At 50.7% G+C, this 11,111-nt stretch overlaps 1 protein-coding gene across 2 annotated transcripts in view; it reads left to right on the top strand.

Annotated features, from left to right (window-relative positions):
* NKAIN1 (sodium/potassium transporting ATPase interacting 1) overlaps nucleotides 1-9,037 on the top strand; it is a 41,384-nt gene extending 32,347 nt beyond the window's left edge. Inside the window, exons 2-7 of one of the 2 annotated variants that reach the window (XM_011357802.2) lie at nucleotides 2,321-2,458; nucleotides 3,871-3,951; nucleotides 5,251-5,448; nucleotides 6,139-6,199; nucleotides 6,813-6,894; nucleotides 7,033-9,037. In XM_011357802.2, the coding sequence (XP_011356104.1) occupies nucleotides 2,321-2,458; nucleotides 3,871-3,951; nucleotides 5,251-5,448; nucleotides 6,139-6,199; nucleotides 6,813-6,894; nucleotides 7,033-7,042 (570 nt within the window). In that variant the 3' untranslated portion in view covers nucleotides 7,043-9,037. Of the gene's footprint in view, nucleotides 1-2,320; nucleotides 2,459-3,870; nucleotides 3,952-5,226; nucleotides 5,449-6,138; nucleotides 6,200-6,812; nucleotides 6,895-7,032 lie in introns of both variants that reach the window. The other variant, XM_011357801.2, reaches the window with a different exon arrangement.
* The last annotated feature ends 2,074 nt before the right edge of the window (nucleotides 9,038-11,111 follow it).

The following is an 11,111-nucleotide window of genomic DNA, read 5'->3' as shown; positions in this document are numbered from 1 at the left end:
TGGAGGTGGAAATACTGTCTCATTTTATAGACAGGCATATCCAGGCAGGGTGTCTTCCCAGATACACTATGAGCCTGGGCAACTCTGTCACAGCCCTGTGTCTTCTGGTGGTAACCTCCTTGCCAGGACCAGGTACCAGAAGAGTTGAGATCATCAAGCTGGACTCCAGACCACCAGGGCTCCCTAAGGCCTAGCAGAGTCAGTATGGAAAAGAGAAAAATGAAGCGGGGCAGGAGCTTTGGGGGGGAGGGGTGGGGAAAAGCCTGGGGAGTTTCTCCCCCAAGGTCAGCAGGCCATTGAAGTCAAAACCAAAGGGCCCTTAGAGGTCAGTTAGTCCAGCAGCCTCTATATATAGAAGAGAAACCTAAGACCCAGCAGGAGGTGGCCTACTTAAGGTCACTCAAGAATCAGTGTCAGACCTTCAGCTAGAACCACACTCCCAGGCCAGCGCCAACTGGGAAAGGTTGTGTGTTGGTGCCAAGATGGGACAGGTGGCAGAGAAAGCCAGGATGGTTGCCTGGTTCTGCCACTAACCTGCTGTGTGACCTTGGGCAAGTCACTTCCCCTCTCTGAGACTCATGATCTCCTTCAAAATGAGATAATGTTCTCAGCTTTGCCCTTCTACCAAGGCATATCCAATGAGAGATGAACTTGGAAAGCTCTTTATAGGGCCCTGGGAGGGGAGTCACCACAAGAGGCAGGCCGGCGCCAGGTGGGTGGGTGCCAGGGTTGGGCCTGCAGCTTCCTGGGTCTCTGCCCAGCCTTGCCATCTGTGTGATAGCATCAGCTCCACCTCCTCCTGCCTCCCTGCTAAGAACAAGGCTTCTGGGATCGTCTCACTTTTTCAGAATCTTCCCTCTCCCTCCCCAGCCAGACCCTTGTCTCCCCCTTCTATTTTAGTCAGGACTCTTGGTTGCAAGTGACAGAAATCACAAGTACAAGGAGGAGAAATTTGTTTTAGGCACGGCTAGACCTAAAATGATGTAACAAAGCATTCTCCTTGCTTTTTTTATCTTCCTCCCTCACTCTCTCTCTGTCCCTTAGCTTTGGCGACTCTCAGGAACAGGGCACAGGGTGAGTGCCCACTCCCGAACAGATCACCGTGTGTGGATTATTTGGTTAGGCCTGGGTCACAAGCCCACCATGGAAATTAAAAGTAGTCTCATCCCCACCCTGTGCCTCCCATGGACTGAGTGCCTGGGAGGCAGCTTCCAAAACAAAGAGATAGGTTCTGTCACCAGAGGAAGGGATATTATACCAATAAGTGTCTTTGGCACCTTTCTTCCTAAGAGTATCAGCTGAAAGATGGAACCGGGGGCTGCTGGAAAGAGAGTGTTGATTGCATGCTACATCAGTTAACGTTTGCTGCATAACAAATTATTCCAAATCATCATGGTTTGAAAGGACACTTTTATTTAGCCCATGATTCTGTGGGTCAGCTAGGAGATTCTTCTGGTCTGGGCCATGTGTCTATGGTCTATGGCTAGCGTCTGAATGATCTACTCAACCTCATTCTGATGGTTGAGGAGCTGTCAGCTGGGGTGCCTCAGTGCCCCTCCATATGGCCTCTCATCCTCCAGCAGGTCAGCTTAGACTCTTTTACAAGATATTCTCTGTGTTACAAGTATAGCAAGTGGGCAAACTCCAGTTCACAAGCATTTTTCAAGCCTTCACTTGCATCGAGTTTGCTGAAGTTTCGTTGGCAAAGCCAGTCACATGACCCAGCACAGAGTTAGTGTCTGAGGGCACACCAAAGAGCATGAAAACAGAGAAAGGAAGAATTGAGACCAATTTTGCAATCTACTACAGCTCCCTTGGGGATGGGGAGTGAAAAAAAATCCCTTTCTCTGTGGCCCATGGATCCCATAGGCCAGGGCGATCTCCGGGTAGGGGACCTTGGAAGAGGTGACTCAGGCTTAGAGGCTTCCCTGGGCCCTCCAGAGCCAGGACTCAGCCTTTGGCCAGATCTGGGAAAAGCGATCTGGATTCTGGCTCCACCAACTGAGAGCCCCACATGGGCAAGGTGTAAGAGCTCAAGCTGGTAGGGAGGCAGTGTTCTGAACCCTGGCTCCCATCTCCCTTCAGCGCACCCCAAAGTGATGATCTGGGCTCAGCGCCTCCTCCCTCACACAGATTTGCCCCCACTTCCCATATCCCTTTGGTACCGCAGGGCTGGGATGGCTCTGAGAACTGTGCACAATCAGGTCATGGTGCCTCATCACCATGGTAACCGGTATCGCCTCCTCTATAAGGTCAAGGAAGAGTCCCTGTCCTTCCCTTTTAGGGGGTGACAGTGGCCTCAGTCTGCTCTTTCCCACAGGTGGCTGCACTGGAGCGGCAGATCTTTGACTTCCTGGGCTACCAATGGGCTCCTATCCTAGCCAACTTCCTGCACATCATGGCGGTCATCCTGGGCATCTTTGGCACGGTGCAGTACCGCTCCCGGTACCTCATTCTGGTATGGCCCACTTGGCCCCTTCCAAGCCAACCCCTTCTCCTCACCCTCACCCATTCCCCGCTTCTCCAACCAGAACTGCCCCACCCACCCCCGCCCCCCGGGTACCCAGACCCCAGCTCTGTCTTGCCTCCAGCCTGGCTAGTGGTGTGAATGCCCCAATCCCAATGTTTCTTCAATCAGCAGAGACAAGGTTGATATTTTTCCTAAAGGACTTCCTAGGGAAAAATCTAAATATTAACCAGATATATCATTTAGTGAGTGCCTGCCATGTGCCTGGCACACTGCTATTTCGTACACCATCAGATCTTTACTACAGCTCTGCTAGATATAGTGTACCATCTCCATTTTCCAGATGTGGAAATGAGGTTCAGAAAAGTTAAAAGGCTTCCTAAGATCACAAAGCTAACAAGTGGCAGAGCCAGGACTAGAGCTTCAGATCCGAAGCAGAGGCTCCTGCCACATCACCACGCTGTCTCAGAAAGCCAGTGGGAGGAAAGAGCCTTGTCTTGTTTAGTTTCTCAGGTTGCTTCAGAAAGGCTTAGCTTTTGTCTCATTGTGTTCATCGAAAATGTGGTCTAGAACGGCTACTGTGGCTTGGAGGCCAGTGCCTACGCACCCATTCCAGGAGTGGGTTGTGTCCCTGGCTCCTTTCTCCTGCTTCCTCTCCAAGCCCTGGTTCTCAATAGTCTCTGTTAAACTCCTGTTATCAGCTAGGCTCACCTTTGTCCCCTGCTCTTCCTCGGTGACCTATTCACACACCTCTCCTGAGGGAAAAGGCTTTTCAGTGGATTTGCTACATAAATGATTGACACCCACAATAGCAATGACACACAATGTCCTGCTACCACCAGAGTTCACTCCCACTCATTCTAGGACTTCTCCCCACCTCCCACAGGCTCAGCTCCCAGAAGCCCAGTGAACAGGGTCCTCCAGAGCTTTCTGTCACTTGAAAGAGATAAGAGAACCCTTCTCTCCAGTTCTCGGGAAGCCCAGGCACCCATGTAAACAGCCCTGTCTGCCAGGCGGTGGCCACTGGTGGAAATAGCCAGCTCCTCTCCAGGTCTTTGCCATGTCTGGTGACCGTTCTCTGTAGAATGGATAGGATTAGCCACCCAAGGACTTGGGTTTGAGTGCTAGGTCCACTTCTTTCTAGCTGTGTGATCTCGGAGAGCAAAGATCCCCTCTAGGCCTTAAATTAGTTACCTCTGAAGAGGGGGTAGTCAGTGCCTTCCCTGCAGAGCTATTGTAAGGACTAGATGGATATAAAAATGATTTGTAAACTAGAAAGTGCTCTGTGAGTGAGGTATTGTCATAATTCCCTCTGCTCCCTTGTCCCTGAGCTCTGTCTCCACGGACATACCCCAAACCCACTCCCTCAGGCCCCGCCCTGACCCCACCTGTGCTTTCCCCAGTATGCAGCCTGGCTGGTGCTCTGGGTTGGCTGGAATGCGTTTATCATCTGCTTCTACCTGGAGGTTGGACAGCTGTCCCAGGTAAGCCTCAGGCCTGGTAGTGCCCGAGGGCAGAGCCTGACCTTTCCCATCCCCCACCCAAGGGTGCCCCATGTGGTGTGGATCTGGGGTATCATCTCTTGAAGAAACCTCCCTTTACACACCCAAATAATCTGTGCCCCCATCCCCCACCCCACATTTTTGTTTCTGGCTTCCTCTGCCCTTTCTCAGACACAAATGATGAAACAGATACGTCTGAAGAGCAATCTGTGTGAAGATGGGCTGGGGTCCCAGTTGATCACAAGTTCAGTAGAAACCAACAGTATGTGGTGACCCAGAAAGCTACTCTTAGGCTCCACGCATGTTCAGTGCAAGGGAGGTGAAAATTCTGTACACTTTGTACTGCTTAGAGCACAGAGATTTGAGTCCACTGCTAATCAATATTTTTCATAAGAGAATGAGATTAGGTAGAGTTTGTTCGAGGGAAAATTGAACAGACCATGTCATGTGGAGAAATATCGAAGAAAGTGGGAATATTTGGCTTGGAAAAGAGCAAACCCAGAGGGCATAGCTTCTATTTTCAGATATGAAGAAGGCAAAATATATGAATGAGGGCAATGGCTTTAGTTTGACTCTACTAGATTCAAATCTCTAACAGTTTCCAGCTGTGTGACCCTGGGCAAGTAACTTACCCTCTCTGAGCTTCAGGTTCCTCAGCTAGTAAGTACAGATAAGAACAATTCCAATTTCCTGTGGTTGCTGAGGGGGATAAATGAAATCACACACCTCAGTGCTTGGCACCTGGAAAGCAGGAAGTGAGTGTTTGTTAGAAGTCTGTATGAGTTAATAGATTGATGAACACACGGATGCACACCATGGATAACAACATCTGATGTAGGCCAGCCTCTTCTCCATTTCAAATGGGGAAACTGAGGACCAAAGAGGTGAGAAGTTTGCCCAGGGTCACACACAAGGACAGCAGTAGAGAGTCTGAATGGGCCATGAAGAGGCCTTTGCTGTGGATTTCACCAATGGCTGGAAAATTGTATTAGGTCACTGTTAGTGTCATTTCCAGCCCTGAAATTCTAGGGCTTCTGTGGGTCAGCACCAGCCCCTTCCATCGCAGATGGGGGAGCGAGGCATGCATGGTCTTCAAGCGCCACCTACTGGCCAAAAGTAGATTTGCAGATACAGACTCCCCCAAACCCTTCACAAATCAAGCCAGGGGAGAGGAGGCTGCTACAGCAGTTCAGATGTGAAGAAGGCTTTATATAAAGTCTCCTGGGACTTGGGGAGGATCCCCCCCACCGGGCTCAGTATCCTAGGCCCCTCCGCCTCCAGGACCGGGACTTCATCATGACCTTCAACACATCCCTGCACCGCTCCTGGTGGATGGAGAATGGGCCGGGCTGTCTGGTGACACCTGTCCTGAACTCCCGCCTGGCCCTGGAGGACCATCATGTCATCTCCGTCACTGGTTGCCTGCTTGACTATCCCTACATTGAAGCCCTCAGCAGCGCCTTGCAGATCTTTCTGGCTGTGAGTCCTCCTGTCCCCCCACCTCACAACACTCCCAGAAGTGGTGTCCACAAACCCCTTTGTTTAGCCTTAGTTAAGAAGGGTGGAACCTAGGTCTTCCAGCCTGCCTCTGTTTCCATATCTGTACTTACTTCACTCCTGCCATAGCCTCCATTCAGGGAGTGAGCAGGTTAATGAATAGGATGAGGCATCAGACCGTGAGTCAGTCCTGAGTTTAAATTTCCAATATACCCGTGTGACATTGTGTGACATTGGACAAGTCACTTGCCCTCTCCAAGCTTGTTTCCTTACACACAAAAAGAAATGACAGTATCAACCTCAAGGAGTTGTGAGAATACAATAAGATAGTAATAGTTCCCATTTTTAGAAGGGATGGGGCAGCCCTGTCCTAGGCACTTTACACAGGCAAAGTCACATAATCCTCTTTCCTCTTAACAAGCCAGTAAGGTATTACCCAGATCTAACTGGGGAAACTGAGGCTTGGAGAAGTAAAAGAATTACTTATTCAAAGTCAAACTCCCAGAGGGAGACTGGAATAAAATTTGTTTCACTTTAAGGCCCAGTCATTAACTTGAAGTTGTTATGAGTTTGCCTGCATCTTAGCACACACCGCCCCTCCAGTCAGGGTGGGCAAGGCCAGGAAAGGGGTGGAGGAAGAGCTTCCTTCTTCTTGTTCCCTTCCTCCCCCAGCTGTTTGGCTTCGTGTTCGCCTGCTACGTGAGCAAAGTGTTCCTGGAAGAGGAGGACAGCTGTGAGTGTGCGGTGCCCCGAGGGAAGTGGGGAAGCCTAGCCGCGCGCAGTCCTGCGCCTTCAGCACCCTGGACAGGGGCCTGAGCCGCCTCGGCGGTAGGGAGCCCTGGGTTGGCCCCTCACGGTGGGGAAGAAGAGGCGGCAGGGGTGTGTGGAATTTGCATAGCCTTTCCGTTTGGGGCTGAGGCCTAAACGTCCAGGTGCCCAGTCCACGGCCCTAGTACTGCCTCCTACTCTCCCTTCTTAGGCCCTGCCTTTGGTGGAGGGGCTCGGTGAGGCCTGCCCCTGCCAGGTACAGGTGTTCCCAGAGTCCTTCCCCGACCCCACTCCCCCGCAGGTCTAACCTCCTTACGTGGCTCGAGCCCTGTCACCAAGAGCCCACTCCCTTAAGGATGCCCCACCCTCTAGGCTCTCTATCCCCTTAGGGCCTTGGCCCTCTCCTGGTGGAGAACTTCTCGGAGTCCTGGCCCCCACGGACTCATCCCATCCCTCAGGCCCCACCCCTAAGGCCCTGTATGGGATCTGCACCTCAGATTCTTCCTTTTCAGGGCCCAGTCTCCCATAACGCCCCCAACAGACCCCTCCCTAATTATGTGCCTCTTCACTTTCCGCAGTTGACTTCATTGGTGGCTTTGACTCCTACGGATACCAGGCTCCCCAGAAGACGTCGCATTTACAACTGCAGCCTCTGTACACGTGGGTCATGGCACCTAACAGGGTGGGGTGGGGAGACCAGTGCGTTAGTGTTGGAAAGGAGGGATGGGTAAGGCAGCCGATCTCTCCACATCCTCATTTTTGGGGTCCACTTTCCTAATCTGCCTTTGTTTTCTCCAGGTCGGGGTAGCTTCTTCCTCGCGCCCACCCTGGCGTCACTTGCTTTGTGGCTAGACTGACAGCCGCTGCCATGAGCTCTGACCAGGATGGCAGGCGCGCCCCCTGGCGGCTCGCGGACCGACCGCAGCCTGTGCTGCTTGATCTGGGTCTGCGGTGGACTTGGACTTGGCCCTTCGCAGCCCGGACTTCAGGGGTGGGGCGGGGCGGGGTGAGGGAGGGGAATTCCGGGGTTTGTATTTTTTTTTTTAATCTCAGCCTTGGCGTGTACTGGGGCTCCCTCTCTTCTCCAGCCTCTCCCTTTTCACCCATCACCCGGCATCCTGTCCACTGTCCAGAGAGTAAAAGCAGGACCGACAGACTCACCCCATCTCACCACACTCATTCACCAGCTCTGGGGAAAGTTACCATGAACTAGGGACAGGAGTCCTGGGTTCTAATTGCAGCTCTATCACTGACTCTCTGTGTGACATCCGGCAAGGCTTTTGCCCTCTCTGGTTCTCAGTTTTCCCACCTCAAATAATTAAAATAATCCCTTAATAAATGAGGCTCTTTCTAGCCTTCTCATTTGGCTCTCAATTCCCTGCGTTAGACTGGGATTACGATTCCTATTTTGCAGATATGGAAACTGAGGCCCGGAGATGTGAAGCAATTTGCTTGAGGCCACACAGCTAGGCTTTTGGTGAAGGCAGGCCTTGAACACAGTGTACTTTCTGTAGTTTCAGCCTCCAAAACCCAGCGTCTGGCCTCTGAATTCCATTTTCAAGCCCCCTTCCAGCGTGGACACTCTAGAATCCATGAAAATTCCATTTTCAAGCCCCCTTCCAGCTTGGACACTCTAGAATACACCACATTTACACATCATCGCCACCACTTGCCAACACCTCTCTTAAAGCAATATACCCGTTCTCTTGTTGGGAACTAGATGTATGGAGCCCAGAGCCCTGAATTCAACCTGACCCACAGGGAACCCTTCCTAGACTTGGCTTCTGTCTTGGCAAACCTTTCAAGCTTTCTCCAGGAAAGGGGGACCACAACTCAGTCACCACGTTCCCTTCCAGGTCCCTGAAGCTGCTACACCCATGATTCCCCTTCCCCCTCAGCGACTCCACCAACCCCTGATAGCTCCATTTACTTCCCCGGTTGGAAGACCTGTGGTTTCAGAGAGGAAAAGGGCTGGTCAGCACTACCTGGTCACCAGTGCTCACAGATCACTAGCGTTTATGACCACACCAATGTCCAGGAGTTCTAGAGGCAGAATGGGGCTGTGGGTCATGGTAGGTGGTTGGGAGGGCCAGCACCTTTCATTGAGAGCAAACAGAGGTGAGCTCATTCTCCCCACCTCCTTCCACAGATACCCCTGAGCACCCTGTGGACTATGCCCGGGCTGGTGAGTCCAAGAGCAGGAGGACCAGGTGTCAGCTTCCCAGCCTGTGAAACAGGAGTGGCCCTAGGTTAGGAAGGAGGGTGGGAGGCACCAGAGAACTGGAAGGAAGTGCAGACGGTTAGCACAGCTGAGCCTGTTCATGGTGACCACTTTGTTCCATACTCTCCACCCTCCAAACTAGGATTTCCTTTTGTCTAAGGCCAAAATATCCTGAGCTGAGACTCTACCCTACCATCCCAACTGCAGTGCTGTGCCAAGAACCAGCCCCAGGGGTTCTCTGGTCACTACAGGCTCTGAGGCCCCAGATGCTCAGCCCAGTTAGCTGACGGGTGCAGGTTAAGAAGGGTGTAGTTCCCTTCAGGCTTTGCTGCTGCCCCACCACTGGATCAACTCCTGCCTCCAGCCCTCCCTTCCCCCACCCTAAGCCAGCTGTCATCTCTCCCCCACTCCCCTAGCCCCCTTTCTACTCAAAAGGGTTTAGCCACTGGTGCTTTGAAGCCTTTTGTTTTTATAAGACAGTTTTTGCAAGGAGACCAAGTTCTCCCTGGGACTTTGCAAAGCAGGGAGTGTTCCCCTGGTTTCTGTGCAGGTGGGTTGATTAAAGCTGGTGTTTTCTTCTCTGTCTTCCTGTCCTCCTACCCTGTGAGTCAGCAGTGTCCCTACATGAAGGTGGGCAGGGGCTGGAAGTCCATATCATTGCCGCTATCAAACATTCCTGGGAGCAGTGGCCTGTGCCTCCGACTGGCCGTGTAGCTCTGGGCACGTCGCTCTCCCTCTTTCCTCATCTATAAGATGCAGAGGTGAGACTAAAGCGGTGGGTTCCCAGACCGGCTTCACAATCCCTTGGAGAGCTTTCTATTTATTTTTCTGATTAACTGTGTTTTCAGTTTATGTTTCCAAATATTCTTGGAATCTTGGCTCTGCCTTCTTCCTGACAGTTCAGTTCCTGACTTAAAATGAGCTGGCAGACAGTGCTTTAGACACAAATCCCTGTGCCCCATCTAGGACATCCTGGATTCTTTCTGGTGCTACACCAGAATCGGTATTTTGAATTTTAAAATTTTTTTTACTTTTGTAAACAGGTAATACGTACATGTGGTTCAGAATTTAGAAAGTTCCAGGAGGTCATGTCCTCTTATTTTTTATATCTTTCCAAAGATACTCAATTCTTCTAGAATTATGTAAATATTTATTTTCCCCTTTTTTACACAAATGGCAACATTCTACTCACTCTTCAACTCCTTGTTTTTTCACTTAACTTTGAATCTCAGAAATCTTCACCCAATAATACATGTGGAGCTGCCTCCCGTGCTTCCATGGTGATTTGGTAGAATTAGGGGTTTTGTAGAGATCCCCAGGTGGTTCTGATGCAGTTAGGGGCTTAGAACCGGAGGTTCTATGTAAGGATACCTCAGGTCCCTTGTGCAAACCTCTATGGACCACTCCTGGCCTTGGAGTCCAGAGGAAAACAAATCACAAACATTGCCTTCAAGGAGCCCACAGGATGGGCAGGTAGAGCGGTGAATACTGATAGCAGGTGTTCGATGCTGAGGACAGCGTAGAGTGAAAGGCAATCGTAAATAGGAGCTCAGGAGAGAGGCGATCTGAGTATTCTGAACAGGCCACAGAATGAACAAAGGTGTGGAGGGAGGAAAACACCTGGTATCTGCAGTTAGACTAGCCGGAGATGAACTGGTTGGAGGAAGCTTCAATGGCAAATGTATTAGTTTCCTCTTGCTCTGGCAAATTACCACAGCTATACTGTCTTAAAACAATACGAAGTAATTATCTTACTGAACTTCAACATGGGTGTCACTGGGCTAGTCAAGATGTTTGGAGGGCTGCATTTCTTTATGGAGGCTCTAGGAGAGAATCCATTTCCTTGCCTTTTCTAGCTTCTAGATGCTGCCCTCATATTTTAGCTGGTGGCCACCCTTCCTCTATCTTCAAAGCCAGGAATGTCATATCTCTCTGATATTTCCTTCATCATCACATTTCTCTCTAACCGCAGCTAGGAAAGGCTCTCTCCACTTTTAAAGACCTGTGTCATTAGACTGGGCCCACCCAAATAATCCAGGAAAGTCTTCCCTTCTCAAAGTCTATAATCACATCTGCAAAGTCCCTTTTGCCATGCAATACATTCATAGGTTCCAGGGATTCGAATGTGGACACCTTTGGGGGCCGTCATTCTGCCTTCCACAGGGAAGGTGTTGTATCCAGGTTACAGCAGCCTTGAATGTCAAAACGGTGCATCGGCTGGATGTGATGACAGTGGGAACCATCAAAGGATTTTGAGCAGAAGCTAGAAAAGAAGCTCAATTAGAGCTGTCCTTTAGAGATAACTTGCAGGGCTGGAAGGTTGGGTTGGAGGAGGAAAGCAGAAAGAAGTGTCTAGAAGCTTGGGGTTTCTTACTTTTCTGTGTAAATGTGTATTCTTGGGGGTACATGTGTGACCATGAACTCTATGTGTGTAAATTTGGGAGGGCTAATACTGTAGTGATGAGCATGAAATGCAGGAGTCAGGTGTACCTGGGTCCAAATCCATCACAGACCAGCCAAGCTGGTTTTCTCATCAAGCCCAGTGAAGCTCCCCCAGCTCCTGCCATTCTGGGGCCACCTCCCAGCAACCTCTGCACACTGGAATAATCCAGGTGTGACAGACCATCTTTAATAACTGCTCAGTTGCAAAGGTACC

The sequence above is a fragment of the Pteropus vampyrus genome, unplaced genomic scaffold (assembly GCF_000151845.1).
Source record: "Pteropus vampyrus isolate Shadow unplaced genomic scaffold, Pvam_2.0 Scaffold36, whole genome shotgun sequence".
Classification (NCBI taxonomy): Eukaryota; Metazoa; Chordata; class Mammalia; order Chiroptera; family Pteropodidae; genus Pteropus; species Pteropus vampyrus.
Note: the sequence above shows the minus strand (reverse complement) of the source record. Positions and strands in the feature narration are given on the sequence as shown.